The 18,210-nt window shown below is 36.6% G+C and overlaps 1 protein-coding gene across 8 annotated transcripts in view; it reads right to left on the minus strand.

The window, feature by feature from the left end:
* Positions 1 to 18,210, minus strand: part of KAT2B (lysine acetyltransferase 2B) — a 38,247-nt gene that overhangs the window by 3,164 nt on the left and 16,873 nt on the right. For 5 of the 8 annotated variants that reach the window (XM_065752526.1, XM_065752525.1, XM_065752524.1 and 2 more), the window contains exons 7-17: positions 17,546 to 17,652; positions 15,756 to 15,881; positions 12,003 to 12,139; positions 10,449 to 10,657; positions 7,601 to 7,727; positions 4,439 to 4,549; positions 3,577 to 3,720; positions 1,833 to 1,947; positions 1,055 to 1,091; positions 746 to 809; positions 564 to 648 (exon numbers count right to left, since the gene is read on the minus strand). In XM_065752526.1, the coding sequence (XP_065608598.1) occupies positions 564 to 648; positions 746 to 809; positions 1,055 to 1,091; positions 1,833 to 1,947; positions 3,577 to 3,720; positions 4,439 to 4,549; positions 7,601 to 7,727; positions 10,449 to 10,657; positions 12,003 to 12,139; positions 15,756 to 15,881; positions 17,546 to 17,652 (1,262 nt within the window). Of the gene's footprint in view, positions 1 to 5; positions 473 to 563; positions 649 to 745; positions 810 to 1,054; positions 1,126 to 1,832; positions 1,948 to 3,576; positions 3,721 to 4,438; positions 4,550 to 7,600; positions 7,728 to 10,448; positions 10,658 to 12,002; positions 12,140 to 15,755; positions 15,882 to 17,545; positions 17,653 to 18,210 lie in introns of those variants that run through there. The other 3 variants (XM_065752528.1, XM_065752530.1, XM_065752531.1) reach the window with 3 other exon arrangements.

Raw genomic sequence — 18,210 nt, forward strand, 5'->3', positions numbered from 1 at the left:
AAAACACAAAGATAGAAGTTTTGAGAGGTGATTCATATTGCAGCTGGATAAAGTATTTTCCTAAGCTTAAATTGAAGCAAGCAAGCCCTTTGTTAAGGGTTAAAGTGAAAGCTCTTGAACTTTCAATGAAGTCTTTTCTATGGGAATGTTTAAATCTAGTTTTCAAAGCAATTCAAACAGGTGTTCTTGAAAGTTTTCCATGAGACTTTTTGGCACAGCAGTAGGAACTGCAATGACCAGTTAGCTCACATGAACATATTCATACAGCTCCCACAAACCAGATAACTCCCAGAGGGATCGGGATGACTGTGTCTTTGAAGAGCTTCACAGTGAGCCTCTAAGGGCATACTGAGATTTCACAGGTATACATCACAAATACTTCAGACAGATCACAGACTAGTCAAATTTCAGATGACAGCTTCATGCTCTTAGCACTTCAGAGCTGCAAGTTATCCAGCTGTAAATAATGTATCTTTTAACATAATCAGATTACAGTTTGACTGTTATGCCTCTAGCTATAAAGATTTTTAAACACTATACTTAAAAAATGTTAATGGCATTACCCATGGGAAACCTTATAACTTCATAATATCCAGGAGCTTCTGTTCTCTTCACAGGTTCCATGAAGGGCCAAGCGCTTTGATGGCTCTTTGGTAAAGAAAAAAGTAAGGTATCTAATATGGAAACACTATATTAGAGATTATTTAAAAATCTTTATAGAAGGTAAGCTAGAACTAGCACTCACCTTCACCTGCTGCAGGATGGTTTTTAGTGTGCTGTAAAGTTGGTCTGGATCCTTGGGCTCTTTACTTGAAAGAAAATACAAAAAGATTAGTTTGAACCTCAGATCTTCATTCCAGAAAAGCACATCTTACTAACGGCAATTCCAAGAATTCAAGCAAAATAAAATATAAAACAAAACTCTTAAGAACACATCCTGGCAGATTGTTTATCGATTTTCCATTGAATGGAAGGAAATCTCAAATGACATTACTGAAAGACTTTTCTCAAAGGAAGCTCAAATCCACTTATTTTTTCTCTGTGCAGCACTTACCCTCTTTCTTTTCCACTTGGTTTCCAGCCAGTCTCTCCTGTACACCAACAGCATGAGAGATTACATGAGAACTACAGTAGGTTAAAACATTAACTGAGTTATGGCAGCTCTAAAAATATAAGCAATTTCAGCAGTGTCATAGTTAAATGGGCTAGTAACACAATAATCTAACTTAGAGCCCCACTCCATTTTCTGCATGGCCCTTCCTTCAGACTGCTGAAAAGATACTAAAATATTATTTTGTGATACACCCATTTGTGAAAGTAATTCAATACATATTTTACCATAACCTCTAAAAAGGATGGAAAAGTTTATTCTATTTCCTTAGGAAATCAAATTGAACAACTACAGAAAAAAAACAGTGTGAAGAAAAGGAAAAAGGAGAAATGAAAAATCAATGTTCTGAATCTGTTTTGTCCTGTTCTAAGTCCACATAAGTCCACGTTTAGCACAGAATTCAACCTTATTCAAGAGTGCACTGCATCAGTGATGACACGAAAATTGCAGACTATACTGTGATGTAAATCAAAGATGGATCTGATGTAAATCAAATTAAATGTGTACACAAAAGAGCATCAGCCTGGAATGCCTTGAGGAAGTACTGAAGACACCAGTTGTAATGGAAAGGAAATAATCTTCATTGGAATCAAATTAACAGGGGAAAAATCAATTGCATATTAGTAAAAAAATAAATCTGTGATTGTATTAGTATTTATAATCTTGGACATTTCTTGGGCTGTTCTGCTTCTGTTCTACATTAAAAGAGGTTGATACATACTAATTCCAGGGATGCTTTCTATAGGAATCTGTCGTACTCCATCTTTGAAGCAAGAAAGGCCAGGATAAACTTTTCGAATCTGAGCTTGTTTCCTTTCTATGAGCTTTTTAATGATCTGTAATAAAGCAGCAGAGAAAACAAAAAGAATTTATGTACTCCAAAGTAACAAAGAGGATTAATGCAAAACCATGATGAGCATAAAAAACCCTCACGTCCTGATCTTATGCTCCTTACAAATACAAGTTGGTGACAGAGGCAAGATACCTGGCCAAGCTCTACTGCTGTAGATGAGTCTAGCAAGTCTCTCTGTCTTAGGTACAGATCTGGAGAAAAGGAGTCATAGGTCGCTGATCACAGCCTGCAAAGCTCCTGGGCAGGTGGCAGCAGATGTAGAGGAGGAAAATCTCCTGGAAGTTGTTGGGGAATTGCCCCTAACTCCTGGTCCTTCTGGACTATTTCTACACACCCCGGTCAGAAATTTCAAGAGACTCTTGTTTTCATATTGCAATATTTTAGATTCAGGATTTGCTCAGATATTAGTCAGAGATGTTCTTACCGAAGACTTTACCTATAGGATGTCAAAGTTGATGCCTCTCTTCAGAACCTACATTCTACTAGTAAATGACAAAAAAAGGCTTCCTCAGCCCAGATGGATTGAGCCTATAATAGTATATAACTGTACTATTAGGCATCCCTAAGAGAAGCCACTGTAACAAACTACAGGAGAGAAGTCTGTTATGTGCTCACCCCAACATCTCATCCATGAGAAGAAGATGGGACCAAAAGAACACTGGAATCTGAAGCATAACCCAAACAGGCAGATACAAGAGGTAAAAATGACAATTTGTGCTATCTGGCCTTTAGTTATCAAAACCTTCCCGGTACATTAAGCAATTTTTTTTGAGTTGAAAAGGACTTCTACACAGCACTACCTAAAAATCAAATCCTATGTCTGAGAGTGTTGCCCAAACACCTCTTGAATTCTAGCAGCCTAGGGCTGTGACCACTGCCCTGGGGAGCTTGTTCCAGTGCCTGACCACCCTCTGCTGAAGAACCTTTTCTTGATATCTAGTGTAATTTTCCCCTGACACAGCAGCATGCTATTCCCTTGGGTCCTATTCCAGGGTCAACAGAGAGAAGGGATAAGCATACTAAATGTGTAGCCCTCAAATTCTTTCTTTTTGCCAACATGAGCCAAATGGTTCTACTGGAAGGACAATGATTGTTCCACAAACCAGCATTTTAACAAAATCAGAAGTGATGAGATTTGACTACCCTTGGAAGAATAAAGTTAGCCTTGTTATTTCCATTTCTTTTAATGTCCAAAAAGGTATTTAAACACAACTGCAAGTGTCTTAATTATTTTGCTTATAAATTGTTATTATATTGAAAACTACGATGGACTAAATAGAAGACTCCTCACATTAACTTCTAAAAGGGACAACCTAGAATTTAACAAAACTCACTCTAGATTTGTACATTAGAACATTAAAATCTTAATAAATCAATTTAGTTATTAAATACAGCTCAAAATATCAGTACTTTATAATGCTTAAACTGCAAAAGTATGGCACTGAGACTTAAAAATATTATTTAAATGAAAAATATACACTTCAATGTTTAAAGCATCAAAGAGAATGTGAGAGAACTTGACATTAATTGAACGGCTTCCAAACAGTGTTCCTAGATGGCTTCTGACCATCTAAACAGATGACAATATTCAGTGTTTCATTTCACCCTTTACCTCCTTTTGCTTTTTAATGATGACTGAAAATTCTGTGTAGGGAATCCTTGGATTTAATTCACATCCCATTAATGTGGCACCCTCATAATCCTTGATGTAGCCAACGTATTTTGCTTTTGGTACTTTAATATCTTTGGAAAAACCCTGAAAAAGAAATAAACTGAAGTTGACATTACACTACTTTCTTTTTATGCATTTTAAAATGAAAAAGCTATGATAATTTAGAATCAAATTCTAATAACACATACACGTATATGTATAGAGCAGTCTTCATATAGTTAGAAAAATAAAGTGAAAAATAAACACAATAAAAAACAGTGTAAGAATCTCACTTGGGTTCCATGTCATTCCTATGTTACTATAAAGCCCCAGTAAAAAACAGGAAGCCAACCAGGATTTCTTCCTCACTGTTCACATACAAAGGCTTCAGACTTACCTGGATACTAAGCAACTTCAAATTTGGGAAAGGACATTTCAGAGGTGAAAAAAAGTTTGCCTGCATAGATCTGATAGTATCATAATCTTACCTTTTATTAATTCTGAATGTGCAAAGAACAAATCCAGTGTTGTACATTTAATCATAGAATAGCTGGGAGTGGAAGGGACTCGTGGAGGTCATCAGATCAGGTTGTTCAGGGCTCTGTCTATTCTTGAAGACTCCCAAGGACAGAGAAGGTCTACAGCCTCTTTGGGCAACATTTTCCATTTCACTTCCCTCACAGTATAAAAAGTAAAAATAAATCTCCTTAAGTCTAGTTGCAGTTTCACACTATGCCTATCTACTCTACTATGTCTGTTTGTTCAGTTCGATCACTTCTGGAAATAAACTTCTTGCACCAAGTAATTTCTTAGAGTGACTTACTTGTTTTTTGAAGTAGCCAATAGCATATTCATCTGCATATGTGAGAAAGTTGAGAATGTTGTGTTTGATGTGGTACTCCTTCAGGTGGTTCATTAGGTGAGTTCCATAACCCTGCGTGAAATGTAGGAGCAAAAAGACATTTCTGAAGCCTTTTGGGACTGAAAATATTAGCAACTATGGACCAAGAGTTATTACAAACTGGTTTACAAAATGCAATGTTTCTTCTAGATCCTGTTTGAAAGATTTTGTCATTAGTAACTTAGTGAGGCATACTCAAGATCTAATAGTAAAGCCTTGTAAAGATATCTTTGTGACTCAGCAAGGAACACAAAATATTGCAGTTTCCAATGCTTAATTCACTTCTAATCTAGGAGAGCCCCAAAGTGTGTCTCAAAAGGCATTGTCTTTGAAGGTGAAATTCAACATGCAAACAATTTTTCTTAAGTTATCATCTATAAACAAAATTACATATGTTGTAATAATAAGGCATCCTTTCTTTGTCGCATCACTCAAAATTTCCAAGACAGAGTGTCAGCCTCACAAACTTGTTCTAGAGGAAACTGTTCTGGTCCCTCTTTAACTGAGTTCTGTGTACCTGCAGCAGAAACAGCCTCTGCCTCAAAGATTTCATCTTTGATTATAGGGCATAAAAGGGAATATTGAAATAGCTATTACCACGATAATAATTAAAAAATAAATAGCTCTGCCTGCTGATTGCACAAAGGGATAGTTTTTGTTTTCACTCAACCTTAAAGTAAACAAAATTTCTTCCATTTATTCACATTTCCAAGTTCTGCTACGAGATAAAAAGATGTTAAAGATAGGAAATCCCATAATAATACGTTGTTCCTCCATATGTTCAAATTTTAACATCGTGGAGAATAATTAGATACTTTTACAAATGTACGCAGAATGATTTTTAATAATGTTCTTGAAAGCTGGGGAAAATTTTATTTATGTAACTAGGAAATGTACATTAGACATTACATACTTATGACTGAAAATTTAATAGCCCCAAACATGGAAACAGACAGATAAAAGCAAGTTAGGTAATTGTTGAAATTCAAAACAAAACAAAGGGACGCAAAAGTAGCAAAAAAGTAGTGAAATACATTCTTGAAAAATGTACCACTCTAGGCACAAAATTAGTGCATTGACCTTTTCTTTCCTGATATTGTTTGGGGCGTTTGTTATTTAGACCTCATATTCAAAATGAAGACGTTTTGTATGTAAAAAAAAATCACTTCTGATTTTGAGGAAGCTCTTAGAGCAGAACAGTCACTTGTTACAGCAGCAGATATCGTGTGCAGCATTAATTACAAAGCAATATTACAACTGATACCATGTTAAGTGGCATAGCTTTTCTTAGAACTCAGAAGTGCTCAAAATAATGAAGATACTTTCTAATTGCAAAAAAAGACTCAAAACTTTTAATGAAAAATGTTTTCCTTAAGTACAAAGGGTAAGTACACAAGCCGTCCAAGCTTTTCACTTCCCATCTCATCAACAGGGTACAAGAAACAGTGTGTGAGACATTTTACTTACAATTTGAAACACTGCAGTTCATTCCAATAATCCCAAAGCAGAATTTAGACCCCAAATCCCATTTACTCTAACAGTAAATATCATCTTTTTGTCTCTAAGAAATTCCAGAAATTATGATGACAATTAGCTGAAATATTTTTAGTTGATTTACTATTTCTACAACCTTCCCAGGATTTATCTGTTCTCACAAATGCTTGCAAAATCCAATTCTAAAGAGAAACAAAGTATATAATATAATATATTATATTATATGTATTATATTATATAATATATTATATTAGATAATATATAATCAATATAATTTAAAACAATTTTATAATATGGCATCTATCTATCTCAAATCCAAATTAACTTTTAAAGATCACACACAAAGCAGTATCCACATTTCTTACTCCAGCCTCAAACTGAATTAAAATGTGTTTATTTTCCCAAGAGTTTGCAGTGACATCCCTGTGTGAACATTTGCTTTTTTTCCCTTCTCTGCTGTTAGGGATCATCTTTGCAAAATTAAGAAAGTTAACTGAACTCCACAAACATTGTGGCACCCAAAGAGTAACAGAAGAAATTGTTCTGTATGTGTGCATTTGCAACCTAGGTAGGCACTCTGAGGTGTCAGATTTTTTGCTCCATTATATTCAGAATGGTTAACCCTTGAGAACCACAACACATCTTAGGCTAGCAGCCTAACTCCTGTAGTGCATTTGGATGGTTGAGTTTAATTAAAACACCTTTTTATGAATTTAGCACAGAATAAACATACCTACAGCAAGCTCTGTTACTGTTCGTATAAAACACTTTGAGTACTTTTATATACTGCTGTGTCCATGGAAACGTTAACCAGAGTCTCATAAATTCAAGTATAATTCAAGTACTAAAAATTGTCACAGGCTTTCACACAATTTCTGCTTGTTCAGCTCCTAGAAACTCTAAATTAATTCACATCTCAGCTCTAACAATTTCAACTGAAAAACATACAGCTACAGCACCATCTAAAGGCAAAATCCTGAACCAAACACTCACTGTTAGATTCACCTGTAATCTTAGGGAAGGGGAGCAGAAACTCCTGTATATTGATAGTGCTTTACATTCTTCTAACATTACAGATCAACACTGAGAACATTTTGTAAAAGGGACTCAAAATTAAGTATGCAAAATAGTGTATGCTTATTTTGACTTGTAAAGCTATACCTGGTTTATTCGATATATTTAGTTTTGATTGAAGTTGTGTAACATCACAAAGTGATTGAACAGAAATTATACATGCATGCAAGCCATACTTATTTCAGACAACTGTGAGGTGTTATGGCACAATGAGAGGCAGTTGCTAAAGTAAGGGGTGAATAATAAAAGAATGGGAGAAAAAGTACCGTTATTTCTGTGTTGAGGAATGTGATTTTTTTTTTTTCTTAGCAGATAGTCCTACTGTTATTCTGATGATTTTAAAACTTCATAATTATTTAGGTTTTCTATAATATATTCAGAACCACTGTATCTTTCAAATTCCATTTCTGTTTAGTATCTCAATATAATCAATGCTACTAACAAAATTAGGAGTATATGTAGTGGCAAATGGAACCCACATGCATTTAAAAAACTCTAGTGGAGAATTAATTTTACCTTGACTTGCTCATTGGAAGTCACAGCACAGAAAACGATCTCTGTAAATCCTTGGGAAGGGAACATTCGGAAGCAGATACCACCAATAACACGACCATCTTTTATTAATGCTAGAGTCTTGTGTTTCCTGTGCAGACAAAAATAACATTCATTTTAATTCATGCACACAGTACACAATGTGCCATTACTTTCCTTTTTTCAGAAACTTGATTCACTTCTTTCCACGGTGCCACTGCTATTGTATGTGTCTCTGTTAAGGTATCTGTTTGTATCTACTGAAGAGTTTCTGTATTAACACGGTGCTTTGAATTTACCATAAAATTCATCCTTATGCAGCACGTCCTTGCCTTGCCAAGTGCTCCTACATATTTGAGTAATGCCAATTAATAACAGTTATATTGCTTCTGTTGATTTATATAAATGACAGTTATGCCACTGCATAGTTCTCAGTATGATTTTAGCCTGACTAAATTAGAAAGTAATGGAGTTACAGGACAGCAAGTCCTTTCTAAGGGATTCCTGTTTCCTTGCATGTACTCTGAATAGCTATGCTATCAGTTTCCAACACAGTTGATCAAGCAACAAATGATATTTAATATTTCCAATCTAATTCCTAGTGGAACGAAGACCAGAATATCCATTTCTGTTGCCAGGAAAGAAAAAGCAAGGTGCAATCTGAACTTTCACATCAAGGATCAAGAATTTTAGCGTCAACCTCAAGGTCTGGAAAGATTTACACTGCAGCTGTTCTCTAGCTTATTCAGTACCACAGTATCATATCAATTGTATAAACAATACTGTAAATTCAGAGAAGACATCTTCGGTGTGAAGGAAAGTTGGTGCCAAAAATGAGCCTCTTCCAAGAAGGGTCAATCTGAAAGGAGTTGTGCTTTATGTGCAACTGCTGAAGTAGAATTTATATACTGTACATATTCTTTTTCTATTTTTTTTTAATCTTTATTTTAGTGCTTTTTATTTGTGGAAAGACAGCAGCAATGCAGTAGCCTGTGTTTTTAATTTTGTTTCCTTCTGTTTGAGTTGTTGAAACAAGATTTAGTAAGGATGGCTGCTTTGGAAAGAAGAACAGAAAAGATTATATTAACAGCTGAAAAGTCTTGGGAAGAGAACAGTTAGACTCCAGTATCTCCTACTGGATGAGGTTTGTGTGCATTTCACTACTCAGTGTAGGTCTTCAAATAGTGTCCCTGGACATCGTAGCAGATACTGGGTTTCTCAGCCACCCAGGCTACTTGCTATGCTTCCTTTGGGTCAACACCAGCATATAAGGGAGCAATATTCTTGCTGTAGCAATATCCATATCTCTCCCTAAAGCATGTTTGCTCTCCAGCTATATCTATGCCAAAAAGAACTTTAACAACCAGCAGCTCCCAACAACATACTAGATGAGTCTTTCTTAATAAAGAAGGGTCTAGAGAAACGTAGGAGGAGGCCACTGGCCCAAGACTACTATGTCATAATTTACTTGGGAACCTCAACTTCCTCAACCAGTAGCCTCTGCTTAGATCACAGTGTTCCTAATCAAGCAGCACTCATCCTCATGCAAGAAAAGCAAAAGAGTTCACACTGGTGTTGGTTCTCACATGAACCTTGTTGATACCCTCTGAAGAGCCCAAGAAAAAGTCCCAGGGTTGGTCTCCTATCCTTGGAGACTGAAGTCCCGTCACCAGTCCCATCACTGGGCTGCCCAAGCTTCAGAGACTGCACAGAGCATGCAGCAGCAGAGCTTGTTGGCACTGAGAGAGTAATGTGGAGGGAAGTGCTAGCAAGGCTAAAAGCAGAGGAAATAGTTCCACAAATGCTTTCATAACTGCTGCGGCCATAATATCAGGCACAAAGACAGTGGCTAAAATCACTAGTGGTGGAGGTAGGTTCTACCACTAATCAGGCTGGGCAGCTGGATAGATCTGTTCAAGCAGTTTCTTTTGAGGTCTCTACTAACACATAGCAATGAGCCTACAGGCACACTACACTGTAAAGAGCTGCAGTCAGCACAGGGGGCCCCTAGGTCCTCACTGAGCATGGATTGTTCACAGGCAGAAATCTGGGGAAAACACATTGGTTGGAAGCCGATTCTGTAAGAAGTAAAAGGTAAAGAAAATGTCAGGGCTACAAATAGCCTCAGTGTAGTGATCAAAAAGAAGACTGATACCCCTGAAACTGTAAAAGGTTGAAATCAATAGCAAAAGAATGGGCAGACCCATAATAACCATGAATCTAGAGAAAAACCTCCTTTTTCCTGCTTAAGAACAATTCAACAGAATGGGTGAAGGACCACACGTAACCTGTGGATGCTGCTACAGCCAATGTACCTCTTTGTAAGTGTCTGTGGTATAGATCTATATCCAAAGCAAGGTAGGAAACTTGCAGTGATAAAGGCAAAAGCAACATACTTGTTTGAGGAGTGATTCAAAGCTTTCTCCTCATGTTGACTTAAATGCTGCTTTTCATAAATTCCACAAGTTCCTCTCATTGAAAAGCCTTCAATCTCTACTTGGTTTATAAACTCCAGAAACAGAGGATGGAGCAGTCTGCAAGTTGATATGGGCCCAGAGACCACTAGTGAACACCATAACTATTTTCTAATTTTTGGTTCTAACATTCATAATAATAACATATGTAGGAGCTTCATTAATTCAACATTCATTAATTCAGCCACCAAAATAGCATTTAGTTGCAGGAGGACTGGCCAAGAGTTACAGTGCCTTGAAGAGGTGCGAAAGGTGTAGCAGGGGCAATACCTGGCCTGGCCCATTCTTAAATCACTGCCTGCAACAAGCACCATGCTCTCACCATCACACTCATGAAACTCCTCTCCAGACATACTCACGGATCAAAGACCAAACGTGTGATGTACTCCTTTGGCATTCGAGGGAGCTGATGGGAGAACACATTCTGCAAACCAACCAGCCACATCATGATCTTCTTGTTTGGCTTCTGGTTCAGGGAGTTCCCCACCACGTGGAATTCAATCACCCCCCTGCGCTCCTCCAGCCTTGCTGCCTCGTCCCGGGCTGAATGTGCTGAGAGGAAGTTGGTCTGTATGAAAGAGGAACACGATCACATTGTGTGTATTGCACATCCTCTGATGGAACAACCATAAGAAACAAACAAACCCTGCTGTTTTCCCAAGGCATCCTTTATACAAAAACTGAGTTGTTGATGATTACTCTTTTTTTTTTTAGCAGAAATGACAAAATCAAATAAACAGATAAAAAAGTCTATGTTATGGTATACAAAGCCATACTGAAGCTTCTTTTCAAGATTAGGTAGCAACAATGATGGTTACTCTCAGCAAGTTCCAAAACATGACAGGGGACAGCACTCATCCTGTTTAAGTTTATCCCACCACGTCTTCACATTTTCTCTAGCTTGGACAGAAACAGCTATGGATTTGCCTACACACACTGCAAACCAGAGATTTTAATGGCTTTGGAGGCACACTTCTATCTTTTCATTTTAGAGTGCTTTCCACTACCTAGATCACTATCATAAAAGAAAAAAAAAACTTTAATTCCCACTGATTTTGTCATTATATATCTAGCAACTGCGTATGTATATTTGCGCAGAGATGAAATTCCTTCAGATGATTTAACTTTTTTCAAGATCCTTTTACAATGCCAAAAGATTCCTGCAAGCACATACTGTTTACTTTTTAGAGAAAGGTTTGGCTGTTGAGTTTCCAGTCACTGCCAACCCCAACATCCAGACTGTAAATACGCAAAGCCATCAGCCACAGTATGTCTTGAGCAAGAAACGTAGGTGGTTCCAATTCTTCAGCACTCTCTAGCTAAACCTTGGCACGCAAGAGAAGCTTGCAAAACATAGCCTGGCAAAGAGAACAGAAGGAGGAAAAGCCAGCCAAAAAAATGTGTGCAATTCTGCAATTCTGTTTGTTTTTCTCCTGTAGCAGAAAAAAAAAAAAAGAGCAACTGTGGAAGAAGGAGCAACTAAGTGTTAACATCAACTCTTCCATACTAGATAAAAGATTTAAATGTGGGTCTTTCATCCTTCTGCAGGATCTGAACATATTTTGCCTTGTCTGACATGATGCATCTATGATTAACAATAAAAAGTATAGTCTGGAATCATCCTGCTAAAAATGTACAATACAAAATAACCTCAAAGCTACTTCTTCACTATCAGTTTCCCAATTTCTTTGCAAACAGTACACAAAGCATTAAAACGTTTTAGAGCTATTCTTCAAGTTAATGATGTATTTCACCAGTACTGTTTGCTTACCTAAAAATACCCTTTCAAAGTCTGTATCTTTTCTTACTTGATAGTATGGTATGTTTTGTGGACACTTCTCTTACTCGATTAATGTGGAACATTCATTAAAAACTGGTCATTTACAGACAGGTCAGGTCTATACTTTCCTCACCTCTGGCCCAAGCATTGCTGCAGGATCTGTAATTGTTGACATTACTTCATTGATCAGCTCAATAGGAATATCTCCTACAACCCGTGGTCTTTTTGAATCCTCCAGAGAATATGGTTCGTTATTTTTTCTCTTTTCCCCTATAAAACAAAACCAGGACAAATTAGAAATGACCAAATTGTCACAAACAGTTTAATCACTATACTCATTAAACCAGCTTAGAGGAAGCAAAGCATGACTGTGAATCAGTTTAGATATTCTCAGATATAAGCAGAAGGTTAATCACTCCCCTAATTAATCACTTTCTAATAAGAAGCTGGATTTGAAGGGTTTTTTTGTTTTGTTTTGTTTTATAGATAGAAAACTGAATCTTAAATACTAATATACCAAGAACTCTGCTAGTACAAATCTACAGAAAACCTGAGTGGCACCAGCTGTTAAAAAATTGTAAATGAGGTAAAGAATGAAGATTGCAATAAGGAATATATTATTGAGACAGTGACAGTAAGTTACTTCAGATTCCATTTCATTAATCATGAATGCTGGAGTAAGGCAGCTTCAGGGACTCAGAACAGAAGTTAACCTCAGAAAACAGCAAAGCTAACAAAGCTCAGCCTTACAGTGCAGGATACTATCCATCCTCAACACAGAGCATGAGGTTAGATAATAGCTGCAAGTCCGCATTTAAGCCCTTTGACCTTCACTTTTTTTTTCCCTCATGATGACAAAGGCACGTAGACTGTGGGACATGCTGCCCTTCCAAAAGCAACAGGACAACAGGGTCAGACATAGCTGTTCACAAACAGTACAAAATTAAAAGTTGAAGAAATCAAAGGAAATAGCAAGATTAAGTGGTATTATATCTGAAAAGTGCAGTACTATCCAACAAATACACATACCAGTATAATAAATAAAGAAACCATGATTTATCCAATGCATTTAAATTGAATGATTAAAAAAATAATTACGTTACCAACAGTTTTCTCAAAGTTCTTAAACTGAAGCCAAATTGTCAATGAAATTACGTTGATACAGAAGTACACAGTGCAAAATATGCCTTAGTTGATGTAATTATATGGCAAATTTATCTTGCAGTCACAAAAATGCTATGAAAACTGACTTTTTGCTCACTAATACGCATTGCTACACACACAATATTAAAAATCTTTGCCTTTCCATAAGACTGCTCTATTTTAATAAAGTGTTATTCTTCCACTGCCAGCTCAAGAGTAGATGCAATATATAACAAGCTACTGATGATACTTAGAATTAAACACATGTATAACATGCATAGCCTAACAGGAAAAAAAAATAGCATTATTTTAACTTTGATCAGATGCAAAGAGTTAATGTAACTATGAAAAAATAAGTGTTGGATCCTGAGAAAGTTCCTTCCCTTCTGTCTTGGAAAGCCATGATGATGATTGTTATTCCCATGAACCTTTGTCCCTTGACTGTCACCTGGTCTTTCTCTTCTTACAGCTCAGGCGTTAGATCAGACTGATGCACATTAGAAAGACCAATTAGCACTTCTCCTCTCCCTCCCTCCCTTCCTTTCTCAACATTTCTTTTTGTTTTTATTTGCTACTTCTGTATTTTATCCCATCTTATTTCTCAAATATGTTTTTGTTAAGCAGTCCTGTACTCTAGCACTTCTGCCATATTCTTCAGCATGTACACGAAGTATGGGAATTTTTGTATATTTTTTTTATTCCTATAGTATCAGGGTAAATATACCTTTCCTTGTTCTGTTCCTCTACAATCTCATAGTGAAATTACTCACTTCTCTGTTTACCTCAGCAATATCTGCAGTGAAATTCTGTACTGTGGATTTGGAGGGTAGGTGTTCAATACATATTTTTGGATAACATGAAATCTCACGTTGTGTTTCACTGGAATTAAGTATCCATTATAGACTTTTTTTCACTCTTGCAGTATACCAAACAAGTGCAGTCTGACACGTCATACATATTTGACTTAGAAAATCCATAATGCACTGCATTAATTATTAACCACACTACTAACTGTGGACCAACATGTAATATAGCAACAAAAACTAATTAAACAAATTCATGAAGAAAGCATCTACCAAAGACTAGTAGGTACTATACTGATAAGTCCAGCTGCTAGCTCAGGATTTATCCAAACTGCAGACAGCCAAATACTAAGAAAGCATACAGACAGGAATTTCACTCCATAATTAACTTTTTCATACATTATTTTTTTTTTCCTAAAGATCAGCTACTTCTCCTTCTCAGAGCCAGGATACAGAATTTTGACTGTGAACAGCACTTATCAGTGGGGTACATTTTTGTTCATTTGTTTTCACTTCATTTTGTTTTAAATCACCCTATAGTTCAATATTTATAGGCCCAATATTTTACATATACTGTACAGACTATTTTGCCACAGATATGTTACTCTAAGTATATGAATATAAATTTGTTCACTCCTCTTTTCAGACTTTCAAGCTGTATAATTGCTTCATTAGCAACATAATTTTATAGTAAACCATCCATCATTGTGGAAATTGTTTATTCCTATTATTTCCTACTTTTTGAAGTTATTCATATGTGAATGAACTTTCCTTTTTATTTCTTAATGGATTCATTTCTTTTCTCAAATCAGCTTTTTCTTTTGAAGTAATTTGTCACAAGCTCTCTGGAAATCCAGGTACACCAGATCATTCAAAACTCATTCCAGATGCTCACCAATTCTCTCATGGACATTCGTGTGTTTTACAAAGCAAATACCAAATTTCTACAATTCTTCATCAGTTTATTATTGACTCTTTTAACCATCTGAAATGGGAATCTTACAATTTAATAGTTTTCTAAATTCACTTACAATCCCTTTAAAAGCCAGTTTTATATCTGTGATGTTTCAATTCCATAGTGGTGAAGGCAAATCAAGTGATAGCCCAGCTGTACAACTTAATTAGTTAGCCAATTCCATATTTCTTTTTACATATTCAGAAAATATCATTTTTTCTTTTTTTTTTTTACACATTTTAATGATCTTCAATCAGAAAATCTTCTACTCTTCAATGCTTTTAAGGTCACCTCCCAGCTTTTTCTTCAAAAAGAAGGCTGAGGTTCAGGACACTCCTTAAGTTCCTCTGCAGAGAACACTAGCAATTCACTTAGCTTCTTCAGCTTCCCTGAGGACTTACTTTCTCAAGGTGAATGAGCTTGTGACAGTCTCCTTGTCCTACAAACTCTATTGACAGTCTCATGATATTCTGAGGTGTTTGAAAAAAATGTTTATGAGGAGAATTTACTCATTCAACATCTTTTTATTTTCCTCAAAATATCTTTTTATAATCTGACCTTGCTTCTGTGTTATGTTTAACTTAGCGTGTGTTTGTTCTTTACTTTATTGCTCATATGTATGCAATTTCAGTACCTTGAATGCTTAAAAAGAAATAAAAAGCAATGGCCCCTTCTAGTCTGCATTTTCTATTGAAATGAAACCATTCTTCATCATTTATGGTACACGCACTCCAAGTAAAGTGGTTTTCCTCCTCTGTCACATACACAGCTTTTACTATATAAATAGAATTTAAACAAACTGATGCATTTTTTTCCAAAGACAGTTGCCACATCTGCCAGTTAAATATTACCACAGCGGAGATGTACACCTGTGCATGTCTTTTAATAAAAACATCTTATTGCAAAGTGAAGGTAATAGTCATCGTATACTATAACTACTCTTAACACTGACAGAAGCAAGAAAGTGAGTCTTCATCTTTGTTACCTAAGTTTGGGTCAAGGACAGAAGAAACTCTGCAAGCAGGACTCATATTTCCACTGTTGGGTTGCTCCAGAGATGACGGGCTTGCACAATATGAAACAGATCTTGCAACAGGAGGAGGATTGATAACTGCAATGGTATGAAAGGCACACAAATAAAAAACATGATACAAAATTCATTACAGCGCTGATCAAACAACTGTCATGACCATGGACCCACCTTCACAGCCACCCACCTACAAAGTAACATTAACAATATGCAACAGAGCAATTGGTGGGCAAGCAGAGATAATAGAGCTTTAGATAATAGAGCAAAAACTTAATGAGGAACTGTATTACTGCTGGATGACAGCATTAGTTTCACTTCACTGCAAAAATCTGGCTTTGTTATTCTGCAGTGCTGAGCACATATTAAGAAAATGAGCTTCCTTTGTATACCTGCCAAGGTTACTGGAATTTAGCCTCATGAAAAGACTTTTTGTAGGGGTCCATTGAAAAGTAAAAATACATCGTTCAGCTTCCTCTGCCCACTTTAACAGTGCTTAGAGGCTGGTTGGACAAATCAAACTCAAGGAAGGGTGAACTTGTTACCCCAGTTAAGAGGTTTAAACTACTCTTTCAGAAAGTCACAGTCTAAGCTCTCTCTAACAACAAGCAAAAAAACAAACACGACATGTAAAATCATCCAGCTTTCATCTGCGCTGGGCTTTTTGGCAGGAAGACCAAAATGGGAGGGAGGAGGGGAAATGAGGTGCCAGCTCACAGACTGGACACCTGCAGTCTTTCTCTTTGCATTCCTTTACCCTGGTGTCATCACCAGCAACAGCTCTTTTGTGCCATTTTCGTGCCAAGAATCCAGTGCTTAAGAGCTGCAAATTAAAAGGAAGCACTTCAGAAATGTACATGAAAGAATAAAGTCTGAGAGCAAGTTGACTCAAAGTTATAATAAATTTGTGCCTAAAGTAAAGTATATTTATCTCAGGAATTTCTGAGAAAAAAAATGTCTGTTTCTGTCACAGTGAAATTTTCCCTACAAATCTCAGAAACTAATTACCAGATGAAGTCCTGACATAACAGTTCAATCAACTGATAATCCAATTGTTGCAAAATACTGAGTTAAATAACTCTAGCCTTCACTCCCTAAAATAATTAAAAATCAAGTCAACCTATAAACTACAAAAGCAGATTTTAAATGCTGTTGAGCAGAATGTAGAGGGAGAGTGAAAGAAAACTATCACCACTGTACTACAATTTCAAGGGAGACTTAAAGACCTCTGAGTTACCTAGGAGAGAAGTTAATAAAGCTGGAGAGTAGATGATGAGGCATATGAACAGGAAACAAAGTAAGGAAAAGCTATAGAAACACCAAAAAAATCATGCACATGTTTGCACCCTAAACATATGGTAAAATGCTGTTAGGTAGCCAGTGGACTGGCATGGGTCCTCAAGCGAGAGGATTACTGTCCAGAAAATCTCGCAGTGATTTATCCACCCATTGTTCTCACTTATAATGACTTCACTTGCATCACTTGCATACTCAGGAGACATGCCCCAGCAGCCAGTCTGCTCCACAAGCACCTTTGACTGGCTGGATACAATCATCAGGATGGGGTCTTTGTAGGAAGAAACATGGTAGACTCAAACCTGTTCTTACAAGAAGCAGATTGATTCTGGTGTAGCCAGATATTGATAAAACTATGTATCTAATTCTCATTTCTTAGAATTCATCACTTGTGGAGGTGTATTGTACTTTACATCCAGGTACTCCTTAACTAGTCACTAAACCCAGCTTACCTGTCTGGATTCCCAGTTGGCCAGTTCGGGAAGTAGACACCATGAAATCCTGATCCCAAATAGGAGAATTTGGGCTGTACACTTCTTCTTCCAGCATTGACAGAAACCTAGGCACAAAAACAGATGAATTATTAACTTAAAAGGAGAATTCAAAACAAGTACTTTTTCAGAATAAGCGTTTTTTTAAGTAAAAAGTATTTAATTATCCTGTAAAATACAACACTTGGTCAATTCCTTTAAATAAACTCACATGCACACTATCACAAACTGGAGTAGACAATAAGTATCTTAATTCAGTAGGGAGATTATACCTACAACAATTTGTCTTTGATTATAAGCAGAAGGTGCCCAATTTGAGAAGATTTGCACAGGGAGAAGCTACAGGTATCCCTACATTTCCACAGCCTGGAAAAGTAATTTGGGCAACATTAACTGTTTACTGCAGTTGGGGAAATAAGAGAAATAAAGCACTGTTTGCTGAGCTTTAAATCTTTTACAGGCTGCCTTGTCTGAAGCACTTGTCTCTGACTGCTGGTGTTATGCAGTGAGATTTGCCAAGGCACTGCAGGTGAGAGCACGGAGCAGGAGTCCTGTGCTGAGGCTGGGCTCCCTCCTGCTTCCTTTTTTTACTTCTCCATCACAAAATCAGATGTAAACATATGGTT

Source organism: Cyrtonyx montezumae, unplaced genomic scaffold, assembly GCF_038088225.1.
Source record: "Cyrtonyx montezumae isolate F1298 unplaced genomic scaffold, pur_monq_1.0 scaffold_8, whole genome shotgun sequence".
Lineage (NCBI taxonomy): Eukaryota > Metazoa > Chordata > Aves > Galliformes > Odontophoridae > Cyrtonyx > Cyrtonyx montezumae.